This window comes from Triturus cristatus, chromosome 5_1 (genome assembly GCF_964204655.1).
Source record: "Triturus cristatus chromosome 5_1, aTriCri1.1, whole genome shotgun sequence".
Lineage (NCBI taxonomy): Eukaryota > Metazoa > Chordata > Amphibia > Caudata > Salamandridae > Triturus > Triturus cristatus.
In genome coordinates, this window is record NC_140587.1 from 263957171 (window position 1) to 263971650 (window position 14480).

The 14480-nt window shown below is 47.0% G+C and overlaps 1 protein-coding gene across 3 annotated transcripts in view; it reads right to left on the minus strand.

Moving 5' to 3' along the window:
- EFR3A (EFR3 homolog A) overlaps positions 1 to 14480 on the minus strand; it is a 1080015-nt gene that overhangs the window by 761760 nt on the left and 303775 nt on the right. For all 3 annotated transcript variants that reach the window (XM_085604916.1, XM_085604915.1, XM_085604914.1), the window contains one exon: positions 7048 to 7124. In XM_085604916.1, the coding sequence (XP_085461042.1) occupies positions 7048 to 7124 (77 nt within the window). The remainder of the gene's footprint in view (positions 1 to 7047; positions 7125 to 14480) is intronic.

The window sequence follows — 14480 nt, forward strand, 5'->3', positions numbered from 1 at the left end:
TAAAATCCAGATCTGCCTTCATTCTGTCAGCACGTGGGATCACTTCTTTTTCTGCAAAGCAATGAGTATGTGCCATGTTGGTTCGGTGCAGAGGCCACTCAATGAGCTCTGTCTAATATAGGGGAGCTGCCTCAGCATCAGCCTGTATTGCCTGGAGGAGAGCCGTCGTGAATGCCATAATGTCAGTGCCTTCCTACCCTTTCAGTACCCCCTCGGAAACAAATATTGTCACGGCGGTTGCGATTTTTCAGGTCTTCTTATTTGGCCTGGAAGTCAATGTGCTGCTCCTCTAGGGCTGTGAAACGCCACCAGAGCATTTCTTTGCGCTCCAGGTCATCTACTTGCTCTCCTATGTTGGTTACTTCCTTTCTGATGTCTTTGATGCACTCCTTGAAGCCTGTCCTGAGTAAACCTATCTCAGACCTGATTCCTTGAGGAAAGTGGTTTATATAGTCCTGCGTTAGGGGAGCTGCAGCAGGATTCACTTCAGGACTCTCTTGGGTTGTAGGCAGTTTATCCATCTCTGTTGGAGCCGCCCTGTACCAGAAGGAAGTCAATGATGTCTTCTTGGTGGCTTTGTTTGTGCAACGCATGTCAACAAGGGGAGATCCGCCACCAAGACCTATCATTAAAACTGTTGAGCAACACACACTCACAACAAGCCCAAAGTCCACACCATAGCCCCCAGTCCTTTGCGAGGGGAGGCGCAGGGAAGGGCCACAGTATTCTAGTAGGTTTCTGTATGGGGGAAGCAAGTCATTAGTGCTCGATGCAGCATTGCTCAGCAGATCCTCTTACCAAACGTACAAGCAAGTAACAGTCCCACATGTCCCAGGCCAGAGCACTAGGCCCCACAAGCAAAGGTTGTCAGGCTATACCACCCCAGGAGGGCCTCAGGAACACCCTGCGATACAATTTTTAACATATTTTATGTGAGTGGTTGTGTGACTGTGTGCCCCCGTGTGTGAGTGGCTGTATGGGTGTGTGAGCGTGTGAGAGTGGCTGTAGGGGTGAGTAATTGTATGAGTGGGTGAGTGACTATGGGTGGGTGAGTGACTGTATCGGTGAGTGAGTGTCTGTATGGATGAGCCAGTGGCTGTGTGAGTAGATGTATGGGTGAGTGGCTGTGTTTTTGAGTGGGTGGGTGGGTGGGTGAATGACTGTATTGGAAAGTGGGTGTCTGTGTGAGTGCCTATACGGGTTAGTGAGCAGACGTGTGAGTGCTTATATTGTGTGTGAATGGATTTGTAAGTGGGTGCGTGAGTGGGTCTGCTGAGAGGCTGTATGGGTGAGTGGGTGTGTGAATAGCTGTATTGGTGAGTGGGTGGGTGGGTGTGTGAGTGACTGTATTGGAAAGTGGGTGTCTATGTGAGTGCCTATACGGGTACATGTATGGATGAGTGGCTGTGTGTGTGTGAGTAAGTGGGTAAGTTGGTGGGTGAGTTAGTGGGTGAGTTAGTGGGTGAGTTAGTGGGTGAGTTAGTGGGTGAGTTAGTGGGTGAGTTAGTGGGTGAGTTAGTGGGTGAGTTAGTGGGTGAGTTAGTGGGTGAGTTAGTGGGTGAGTTAGTGGGTGAGTTAGTGGGTGAGTTAGTGGGTGAGTTAGTGGGTGAGTTAGTGGGTGAGTTAGTGGGTGAGTTAGTGGGTGAGTTAGTGGGTGAGTTAGTGGGTGAGTTAGTGGGTGAGTTAGTGGGTGAGTTAGTGGGTGAGTTAGTGGGTGAGTTAGTGGGTGAGTTAGTGGGTGAGTTAGTGGGTGTGTGAGTGACTCTGTGGATGAGTGAGTGGGTATGTGAGTGATTGTATGGGTGTGTGAGGGGGTGTATGAGAATTTGCATGGGAGTGCGAGTGGGTGTGTGAGTGGTTGTGTGGATGATGTAATCAGTGATGTCATCAGTAATATCATTTGGGTTGTCATCAGTGATGACTTTTGTAGTATCTTAGTATATATGTTTAATTATCATAAACTCTTACAAAATACTTAAACTCACTGGATGTCATCAGTGATGTCACGGACTATATCACAAGTGTTGTAATAGGTGAGGTCATAAGCAGTGCATTGCGGGGGAGTGAGTTATAGTTAGCTAAGGTAACTACAACTGCTGAATTTCAATGGCTTTGTACGAATGATATCTGAGCCTAACTAGAACGCCCCTGTAACCTTAGTTTTTTTAAGAGACTTTCTAAGGATTTTTAAATTTTATTTTCGAACAGAATATCTGTAATCTTTCAGAATGTGTGTGTGAGTGACTGTATTGGTCAGATGAGAGGATGTGAGTGGCTGTGTGGCACTGTGAGTGGGTGTGACAGGAGTTTTGTGTGCATGTGAGCAGCTGTATGGGTCGGTGTGTGCTTGTGAGTGCCTGTATGGGTCGGTGTGAGTATGAGTTGCTGTATGGGTCAGTGACTGGGTGTATGAGTGGTTGACTGGGCGTGGGAGTGGTTGACTGGGCGTGGGAGTGGTTGACTGGGCGTGGGAGTGGTTGACTGGGTGTGGGAGTGGTTGACTGGGCGTGGGAGTGGTTGACTGGGCGTGGGAGTGGTTGACTGGGCGTGGGAGTGGTTGACTGGGCGTGGGAGTGGTTGACTGGGCGTGGGAGTGGTTGACTGGGCGTGGGAGTGGTTGACTGGGCGTGGGAGTGGTTGACTGGGCGTGGGAGTGGTTGACTGGGCGTGGGAGTGGTTGACTGGGCGTGGGAGTGGTTGACTGGGCGTGGGAGTGGTTGACTGGGCGTGGGAGTGGTTGACTGGGCGTGGGAGTGGTTGACTGGGCGTGGGAGTGGTTGACTGGGCGTGGGAGTGGTTGACTGGGCGTGGGAGTAGTTGACTGGGCGTGGGAGTGGTTGACTGGGCGTGGGAGTGGTTGACTGGGCGTGGGAGTGGTTGACTGGGCGTGGATGTGGTTGACTGGGCGTGGGAGTGGTTGACTGGGCGTGGGAGTGGTTGACTGGGCGTGGGAGTGGTTGACTGGGCGTGGGAGTGGTTGACTGGGCGTGGGAGTGGTTGACTGGGCGTGGGAGTGGTTGACTGGGCGTGGGAGTGGTTGACTGGGCGTGGGAGTGGTTGACTGGGCGTGGGAGTGGTTGACTGGGCGTGGGAGTGGTTGACTGGGCGTGGGAGTGGTTGACTGGGCGTGGGAGTGGTTGACTGGGCGTGGGAGTGGTTGACTGGGCGTGGGAGTGGTTGACTGGGCGTGGGAGTGGTTGACTGGGCGTGGGAGTGGTTGACTGGGCGTGGGAGTGGTTGACTGGGCGTGGGAGTGGTTGACTGGGCGTGGGAGTGGTTGACTGGGCGTGGGAGTGGTTGACTGGGCGTGGGAGTGGTTGACTGGGCGTGGGAGTGGTTGACTGGGCGTGGGAGTGGTTGACTGGGCGTGGGAGTGGTTGACTGGGCGTGGGAGTGGTTGACTGGGCGTGGGAGTGGTTGACTGGGCGTGGGAGTGGTTGACTGGGCGTGGGAGTGGTTGACTGGGCGTGGGAGTGGTTGACTGGGCGTGGGAGTGGTTGACTGGGCGTGGGAGTGGTTGGCTGGGCGTGGGAGTGGCTGGGCGTGGGAGTGGTTGACTGGGCGTGGGAGTGGTTGACTGGGCGTGGGAGTGGTTGACTGGGTGTGGGAGTGGTTGACTGGGTGTGGGAGTGGTTGACTGGGTGTGGGAGTGGTTGACTGGTTTGTGAGTGGTTGAATGACTGTGAGTGTCTGTATGGGTGTATGAGTGGGCGTGAGTAGTTTTCAGTAGGTGTGTGAGTGGATTTGTGAGTCAGTCAATGGATGTATGAGTGGGTGTGTGGGTTTGTGAGTGGCTGTGTAGGTGTGTGAGTGGTTTACAAAAGAGGCCTAGACTCTAGAAACCGCACCTATCAGACTGTAGGGTATATTACAAAAGAGTGGTGTTCAGATCAAGGGAAACCAGCCTCCTGGGTCACCATAAGTGGATATATTCCACACACTTATACATCAACTAAATCAGCACTCACTATTCATTGTTTTACCAGATGCTATCTTTTCTAGTCAGAACAAATTAAATCAGTTGCAACTTTGAATTTCCTCGTAATTTGCATCCATATTTCATAAATTCATTCAAAGTCCTTCAAGCTTGTCGTGTGTTGATAAATTCTTTATTGAAATATTCAAGATATTTACACCAACGTAGCCAACGCGTTTCGTCCCTTCTCTCGAGACTTCTTCAGGGCTTTGTCCTCTCCCAAAGATGTTTCACAATCATCTGTTCACATTAAATGATTCAAGGGATCCTTAGTTTACAAAATAGTAGTATTCATTTTTTTAAAAACAGAAATGTTCAGATTCTACAGATTTATAATATTAGCCCATGTCGGCAAATAAACCTAATCAGTAAGTCTCACAACTCGGAGACGGCGAACACGCACAGTGACTTACTGATTAGGTTTATTTTCCGACATGGGCTAATATTATATCTGTGGAATCTGACCATTTCTGTTTTTAAAAAAATGAAGACTATTTTCTAAACTAAGGATCCCTTGGATCAAAGGTTTGACTCTCATTTCTCCTGAAGTCTGTGGTCATGCCACAAAGGTACTTTAACTTAGAATTGACATTTCTGCACACATGTACGCTGCGACTACTGATGCTCAAAACTGTTTTTCTGAATGCCACCATCTCTACGCGCTGCCTAGTTAACTGCAGGCACTTTTGGGGCAACCACCCTACACCACCTTCTTTCCAAATTAATGCTGAAGAATCGGGCACCCTTTCGACCCAAGACTGCAACCAATTTTCACGTCAGCCAATCTATCACATGGCCACTGTTTCTTGATTCAACTCCCCTATCAAAGCAGGAGGAAAGTCTCTATTGGCTCAAGCCTTAAAGGAATTTGAGTTTCTACACTGACTGTACGAAAGCCCATCATGTGGATGATCTGATCTTTGAGGTATTTTCTGCAACAACAAAAAGGGAAGGCAGTGCAGAAAAGTATCATGTGAAAATAGATAATGATCTCTATCAAAATCTGCTGTGCACTGGCCAAGAAGTCCATAAACTCATTTCTACCAGGGCCAAGCTGCTGCTATATCAGTGATGAGGGGTGTGCCAGGGCTAGACATTTGCAAGGCCACTATGTGGGGGAAGGTGAATACTTTCATGAAGCACTATTGCGCTCATAGGGCCGACCAGAAGTCCCCTTTGGTATTGCAAGACATTCTGGTCTGAGTTCACTCGGCAGACCCTCCACTTTTTCCAGGAGGTACTGTTGTGGTATCTATTCTAATTGTGAGGAATTTACAGTTAAAAGTATTTAGCTGAAGAACAAGTTACTGATCTTTTGCTAACGCCATTTCTTGTGGATACGCTATCTAACTGCAGATTCCTCACTACATGTCCTCGTTCTGTGAAGTGGATCCTTACCATCATATTAAGTTTCAAAGTTAGGATTTAGCAAGTTCTCGCCTACAATTTGTTCAAATGCTCCATGTAAAGATACAGAAGGATAATGATTAAGAAGCTGATGTCAATGCTGCGTGGAGGCACTTCTATGCGGTTGCAATATGTGGCTCAATAAATCACTTCCTGGGCAGTACAGTAGGTCCACATGGCGCCAGCAGTCAGAGAACTGGAGCACTGCTGAAGAATTCCCTGGAGTCAGTCAGACCCCTAGAGACATTCTAATGGTGAGGAACCTGTGGTTGGAAATATCCATCTGTAATACATTTTAATACTATTTTCCTACCCCAAGAAAGCAAGTCTGGTCTAAAAAATACCATCATTATTAAGGGGGGGAAAAAAAGTCAACCAGACAGAGTATGGAGAGTAAGCGCTGGATATTTGGCCTTGCAGGAGAAAAATATGCATACATTTACAAGACCTAAACATACTTCTAGAAAAAGAAACCAAGATCTGTGTTGCAGGGGCACAACAACGTTACTTATGAAGTTCAGCGAGTTAAGAAGTGGAGGATATGACAGACATACTTAACTTTATTTTAAATAACACAGTTTGACTGATGTCAGAAAACGCAGTACTAATGATAACCTTGCATTTACTTTGCCTGACGAACTTGGACACAACCCAATCTGAACCTAAGCGGTTATTAATTATTTTTTTAAATGCACGTAGTATGGATTATTACAAAACTGGTGGTTTAAAACAGAAAATTGCTGGTGAGAAGGATCTGTCTATTAGTTGAGCTCTAGCACACGCTGTTCAATTGAACGGTATTCAATTGATCTTCTACAAAATGGGGGATTTTAATTACTGTCCCAAAAAACTGAGCTTCTGAAACTGCAGCTACTGCAAAACTAAACACCCAGGTATTACTTAAAACACTTACAAGAAAAATTGGGTCATATTACTTTTAAAGACATGTCCTGGCTTTTGGTGATACAGAAATTAAAGTTCATATTTCTCTGCACGGTCTTCAAACTACGGGCAGTCATGGGCCAAAACATTTTCAGACGTTACTTGCCAACTATACATCCAGGTAAAACTTTAAAAACGCAAACCTGCTCACACATGCCACATTCACCCAAAAAGGCCTATAGAGGTAGGATAATCATGATATGGGAGTCCAGCTTTGGAAAAACTTGAGTATAAATCAAGCATATCTGGTAATAGGCAAGACAAGGTGGTTCCCATTCCACTATGAAACCACAGCAACAGTTCCTGTCCCTCAGTGACAAGGCCCCTCGACCACAGTGCAACACTCTCCAATGATAAAAGCTGAAGGCTTTGCATAGGATCTGCCCTCTGCTCCTTTGGAGATTCACATTGTTAAGGAAGGGGTCTGGTTCAGTGTTTTAAATTGGCCACTGTCGGGTAATGACAACTAGCACTTCTTTAATTTGAAAGGGAGCGTACCTGCACTTCTCTGCAGAGGCCCAATAGTGTTAATGGGAGAGTGCCGGCATTTCTCAGTAGTAAACAAGTGCGTAGGTTAGTAAGTACCTACATTTCTATATTTCCATTTCAACCTAAATTTCTATATTTCCATTTCAACCTGCACATTGACAGCTGTTAGAAGGCAGCAGTGAAATCAACACAAACGATACATAAATGTTTAAATGGAAGACATTTCAACTCACTTTTGGATCTTCTGGGTAGATGTTGTCCACTAAACGTTTGTAACGAGGGCGCAAAGCACCACAGCAGCCGCACACTCCTATAAAATTCAAATTCACAAAAGAGATGGTTAGTAAATCAATATTTGTCAACGCTGTTAAAAGACTTCTTTTACAGGAAATTGCACTTCTAAGTGACAGCAGTATAGAAAGCAGTCTTCTGCGAAATGGGGGATTATTTGTCAATGTGACCAAGAGCACAGAACAAATGAACTTTCATTTGTATGTGCATATGTTTGCAATAAAATATCACAGGGAGCCTTTTGATTCAAAAGGGATCAATCAGACTTTATACCCCTTGTGATAAAAGGCACTTACAGCTCATTCTGCTGCGAGTCAGCCCTAAATGGAAAATCATAAGACCAGTAAAGTATGGAAAATAGGCTGCTCTTCTTTCCTAAAATGCTAACAAACAGCCCATGCGATAAAGGACATTTTAACAATAAACCCATCAGGTAGCAGCACCTATGTGCTCCTCTCAAATCTAGACCAAATCAGTTCCAGTTCAAAGGCATTTAACATGTAACTTATCAAACCAGAAGTCGGAATGTTATAGAAGCAACTTTACATCGAGAGTTAAGAGCCAGTGCTACCTGGAGGGTAATGGAGGGAGGGGGCGGGGAGGGGGGGTGGGGTGGAGGTTGGAGTGTATATTCTTGATGTCATATCTGTAGCGAAATCATACAATATCATCTCCTGGAATATACAGGAGATGGGTTCGATACAAAAACGACATAGGATAGTGACCCAGCTGCATCGCCGCCGGGCACAAATAGTATACCTACAAGAAACACACTTGATTTCTTCTAAGCTTAGCAAGGTGCAGAGACGATGGAGGGGTCAGTTCTATGGTACTGAACACTCTGCCTTCCCGCGGGGGCGGCAATCTTGCTACGAGAGGAAGTTCCCTTCTCATTGACTGACAGCAGGATCGATGACCAAGGGAGATGTGTACTCTTGCAGGGGACGTTGGATGGTGCATCAGTGGTCTTGGGACCAATCTACGCACCTAACACTGACCATGGCGCCTTCCTTTCTCGCCTCTCACACGCACTTTCGGACTGGACGTAGTATCCATGGATACTGGGGGGGGGGGGGACTTTAACGCAGTGTTTGATATTCACTTGGACCGCTCGCACCCTCCCTTAGCTAATGTAGCTGCTGCTGTGCAGGCCACTACCTTGACTAACTGGGCAAGGGGATGGGGATTACTGGATATATGGAGATTTCAGCACGTTGATCTGCGTTAATATTCTTTCTATTACTACACACACTCCCGGCATACACGCCTTGATCATTTTCTATACACCCCAGACTTGTTCCCCACTGTTGTGCGCAGCACCTATCTGGGAAAAACTATCTCGAACCACAACCCGTTGGAGTTGGTACTTCATTGAGTTCGGACCCCCACGCCAATCCCCACATGGCGCTTCCAACGATTACAACTTGAAGACTCAGTGATCCGTGATAAGTTAACCAGTGCCATCACTACATATTTTACTGAAAACAAGGGCACGGCAACATCCAGGGCTGTTGAATGGGAGGCATTTAAAGTGACAGTCGGGGGAGTTTCTATGGGAACCCTGGTGGGGGTCAGGCGGGAGGTGATCAGGGATCTTACGGACCAGGAAGCCTTGTTACGAACGCTGGAGGTAGCGGCCCAGTCAGATGTGGTGAGAAGGCCAGACCTCCAAGAAGCTAGGATTAATTATGCCGAGCTGTTGGAACACTCACGTGTGATAGATCTGCGTGTGTACATACTGCGCACTCATGCAGAGGCGGATAGGTCAGGCACATTACTGGCTAGGTTGATTAGGCTTATTACAAAACAAAAACAGAGAGAGGGCAAGGGCATCAGCGAAGAACCACTCTTAGTCCCCCTAACTATCTATAATCAAACAACAAAAGAGTGTCTCCGCATGCAAAAGTGGGAAGAAGTCACTCAAGGTGAAAGAATGGAACCCTCACTCACCGACCTAGTCAGTGACATGCTTCATCATGGGGTCCCCACCAGGAATACGACGTGTATTCCTGGTGTGCTACAACGCTTTTAATATAGCGGAGCAGATTGTATCTTATAACCTCAGGTGAGGAACAGGGTGATTTAAAATGGGGCGTTTTCTCAATCCCAAGAAAAGTTTTTAATGGTAGGTAAGGAATGGCACCAATTAAAATGAAGTGAAATTGATGTCGCTAACTGGTAATTAGTTGACCAGATACATCCTGAAAAAATGCGGTCAACATGTTTCAGCTTCCATGATGATGTTGTCGAAGCTTTCGTCAGGACCAGATAACACCATGGCGGTATAAGCACGCTAAGGCTTACCCTAACCTCTGGTGTAATTTTTATCTATTGCAACTCACGGTTTACGTGTGAACCTTCAGGGATTTCCCAGAAGCAAAATGATTTATCACAGCGAAAAAGGTTGCGCTCCTTAGAAACTGCAGGGTGGTGGGAACCGTAATGCAAATTTTGCTTCAGTTCAACCGCCAGCCGAACACCTACTTGGTCCCTACAGCCCTGTGAGGTTCCTATTCACCCGTGAGGGTCTCAAGGTGCTGGGGGGACGGGGGGGGGGGGGTCCGCAGATCTTTTTAGACGAAGAGCCAGGTCTTGAGGGTCCCTACAGCCCTGTAGGGACCAAGTAGGTGTTTCGGCTGGCGGTTGAACTGAAGCTAAATTTGCATTACGGTTTCCACGACCCTGCAGTTTCTAAGGAGCGCAACCTTTTTCGCTGTGATAAATCATTTTGCTTTTGGGAAATCCCTGAAAGTTCACACGTAAACCGTGAGTTGCAATAGATAAGAATTACACCAGAGGTTAGGGTAAGCCTTAGCGTGCTTATACCGCCATGGTGTTATCTGGTCCTGACGAAAGCTTCGACAACATCATCATGGAAGCTGAAACATGTTGACCGCATTTTTTCTGGACGTATCTGGTCAACTAATTACCAGTTAGCGACATCCATTTCACTTCATTTTAATTGGTGCCATTCCTTACCTACCATTAAAAACTTTTCTTGGGATTGAGAAAAGGCCCCATTTTAAATCACCCTGTTCCTCACCTGAGGTTATAAGATACAATCTGCTCCGCTATATTAAAAGCGTTGTAGCACACCAGGAATACACGTCGTATTCCTGGTGGGGACCCCATGATGAAGCATGTCACCGACTAGGTCGGTGAGTGAGGGTTCCATTCTTTCACCTTGAGTGACTTCTTCCCACTTTTGCATGCGGAGACACTCTTTTGTTGTTTGATTATAGGTTGATTAGGTCTCAACCCACCCCTACACCTATTATGGCCATACATGATAGCTGCCATACCTTGATCACTATGCAGGTAGAAATTAATAAAACATTTCACGATTACTATGCAGCCCTTTACGCCGCCCCCACTCGTGATATGACGGGAGCAACGGCAACATTCCTAGAGTCAGTGAAGCTCCCCACCATTACTGATGCACAGGCTACAGACTTGGTGGCCCCTCTGGACACTCAATCAATCAGGGAATTGTAAGCACGCTATTCACCCGTGAGGGTCTCAAGGTGCTGAGGGGAGGGGGGGGGTCCGCAGATCTTTTTAGACGAAGAGCCAGGTCTTGAGGGTCTTCCTGAAGGTGTTCAGGGAGGGGGCGTGTCTGATGTCTGCCGGTAGTGTTCCAGGTCTTGGCTGCAATGTGAGAAAAGGGTCTTCCGCCTGCTCTGGCTCTGTGGATGCGCGGGGTTTCGGCCAGTGTGAGATTGGAAGATCGGAGGTTTCTTTTGGGTACGTGGAAGTTGATTCTGTCGTTGAGGTATTTGGGTCCGTTGTTGTGTAGGCATTTGTAGGCGTGAGTGAGGATTTTGAAAGTGACTCTTTTCTCCACGGGGAGCCAGTGGAGACCGTAGGTGTTGACTGATGTGTTCGTGTCGGGGGATGCCGAGGACGAGTCTGGCGGCGGTGTTCTGTATTGTCTGGAGTTTGCGGAGTAGGGACTTGTTGATGTCAGCGTAGAGTGCATTTCCATAGTCCAGTCTGCTGGTGATGAGTGCGTGGGTGACTGTCTTCCTTGACTCAGGGGAGATCCACTTGAAGGACTTGCGGAGGATGCAGAGGGTGTTGAAGCAGCTGGAGGTGACGGCACTGACCTGTCCGTTCATGGTGAGTGATGATTCGAGTACGATGCTGAGGTTCTTGGCGTGGTCTGAGGGGGTAGGTGGGCTTCCGAGGGCGGTCGGCCACCAGGTGCTGTCCCATGCAGAAGGGGTGGTACCGAGGACGAGGACTTCTGTCTTCTCGGCGTTGAGCTTCAGGCAGTTGTTGGTCATCCAGACTGCGACGTCTTGCATTCCTTTCTGGAAGATGAGTTTGGCAGTGGTGGGGTCTTTGGTGAGGTAGTGTGCTGGGAATGGAGGATGCCACCGCCACGGTGGCGGTGGCATCCTAATTGCAGGTGCGGGACCACCGCACCACTGGTGGCCGGTACCCGTCCCGCTAGTGTCCTAATCGGCCCCCTAGTGCGTAGTATATGTATGTTACTGATTGCCTCATACATGCATGATGGAATGTACTGTGAACCTCATCCAAACTGAAAAGCTAAATAATATCTGTGTTAAAAAAAAAAAAAAAGAGCCCGTGCTACTGCACTCGAAAACTAAGGCACATAATACTTGGCTTCGAGGACTCGAGTTCCTCACGTTTTGCAGTTCCGCGCCCCAACAGGCATTGATTCATATATAGGCCTTTCCTTGCAAAAAGGTATGGGTGGGCACATGGAACGGTAATAAAGTACTGAAGCTATTGGCAATGAAACCTAGAGTTTTTGGTTCTTAATTGCGACTTTTACACAGGCCCATACAAAAACAAAATGTTGATGCTAAACAGCCTTTACAACAAGGATTTTACCAAGTTGTACCTTTACCATACATTTTTCACCATGCATGTTTTTAGAACGCATATGCTTTTACAATGTTCTCCAAGAACCCAAGGTACCCAGAGACAACATCTGAGCTGCACCCTACAATGGCGTTTCATTGTGAACAAGTACAGACCATTCTATATGGTGAAATACGTAGAGTGAAAAATGGGTATCAAGGAAACCTATGTATTTCTGAAATGGGCACAAGATGTGAAGTTTAGAAGCAGAGGGTATTTGTACATATCTGAATTTGTGAGTACCCATACTAGCATACGATTTAGAGGGTATTTTTCAAAATGTCTTCTTTCATGCACACTGGCTTATATTTGGAAGGCACAAATGCAACAAAATCCAATTGGTAATAACAAATGTTCTATTATTCTATGCTTCCACATGTCTTCCGATAAAAATGGTACCTCACTTGTGTGGGTAGGCCTAGTGCCTGCGGGAAGAATGGGCCCAAAACGCAACATGGACACATCATATTTTTCCACAGAAAACTGACCATTTTTTTATAGGATGGTTAGATGTAGATTTTGGGACCTAGCTCAGCTGGCACCAAGGGAAGCCTAGCAAACGTGCACATTTTTGAAAAGCAGACCACCACAGAAATCCAGGTTCTCACCAGTTTTGTTTCCCCGAAGCCCTTGCAAAACTCAAACTTTGACCAAAAACATTTTTCTCACATCCGCTACAAACGCCCAGGGTACAACAGGAGGCGCTGATCAGCAAGGCCGCTCCAATTGCATGGTCTGGGCCCAGCATGTCCAAGAAGGCCCGGCCACGCAGAATTCCGCGGGAGCCACCAGCTGGGGAAACAATAAGCATGGCCACCTCCTATCATGTTGCTCATATACGTCCTGACACCACAGATTAATGCTTCGGTCCGAGGAGCCTCACTAGGGGGGTGTCCATATTACAGCCAGGCTATCTGGCACCCCGAACTAGGTAATTTTACCCAGACTCCCTTGCAAACCTCAAATGACCCCAAAAAAACATTTTCCGCACATTTCTGTGAAGTAAAGTTCTGGAATTTGCAGGGAGACGTCATTTCTACCACCTTGAGTTCTCACTTGTTCCCCAATAAGAACGGTACCCCACTTGTGTGGGTGTGCCACAAGATTACGACACAAAATGGCCCTAAAGTGCTACATTGAGAGATAAGCAATTGGGGTAGCTGCAGTATTTGGGGCCGTGCTGTGTTTTCACTCATGCAAACCTATGAACTACAGACATTTTTTAAAACTATATAACCAGGGGATTCCAGGGTGGTGTGCCATGAGTGGATCTCAAGAGGTTTTGTTACACAGAAGCTGAAGACTTGGCTCTTCTAGGAGGCAGCCATGGACCCACCTGCGAAAGTACCTAGATACCCTCAGGGGTGATTAGAGCACTATACAAATAGACATAACATTATATTTAGTTATCGGAGGTAAAGCTTAGATTTGATTTCGAGAGCTTGATATTTCGAACTCCTATGAATTTTGAAGTAGGGTAGCTACCTAGTATAATATAACTTACAGCATATATAACAGCCAATGCTTTCTGAGATCTGTAGATTGTTCCTGATGTTTGCTCACATGAGCAGAGGGCCTAGCAAGTTAATTTTTAACAAGCCATTGGAAAGGGGGCCCTTTACGCTGAGTTACATGTTGCCCTAGGAAGCAGAGGGCTCTAGTCTACCAAGTGGGCGATCATAGTAACACTAACGTTACCCATAAGACGACAGACCGGACAATGGCGATTATGCGCCTGGTGGCTCTTAGGTGAACCCCTTGAAGACTTGTTCTGGTAGCTAATTACTTATTATTTAGACACAAACAAGGGAACAGTAGTCTCCCCTACCATACTCTGGGAGGCATTAAAGGTGCTCCTTATGGAGCAGACAGTCCCCTACAAGACAGCAGCCAGACGCCAAAGACACAGAGAAATAACACGTCTAGAAAGGGGTATATTCAGGAGACGGTGGTGTCCCCAGTTGACCACAAAAGGCAAAGTATAGAGACGAAGAGGATGGGGCACTGACAGAAGCTGTGAGACTCTGCTTTCTTAGCTATTGCGAGGGCACAGTATAAGACGGAGAAAAGGCTGTGAAACTACTACATTGACTAGCAAATAGGGAGCAAGATCTCTGACTGGTCCCAAGCATTACCACAAGCACTAATCAAATATTCACAGCTACTCATCAATTAGAGCAATAATGTGCAACCTAGTACATGAGATTTTATGCAGAGCAGCCTCAGCCAATGGCTGAGCAGGCCCATTCGTTCGTCGAATACCTGATTGTGCCCAGACTCACAGGCACTCACAGACAGGGCTTGGAGGAACCATTAACTTATGAAGAAATTGTGGAAGCTATCTCAAAGCTCCAATCAGGGAAAACCCCTGGATCTAATGGATAACCACTCAAAAGTTTTAAGAAATACATATCATACTTGGTTGTGCCATTACTTGACATGTACAATGAAACCCTGGTGTGTGGGATGCTGCTGCATGATC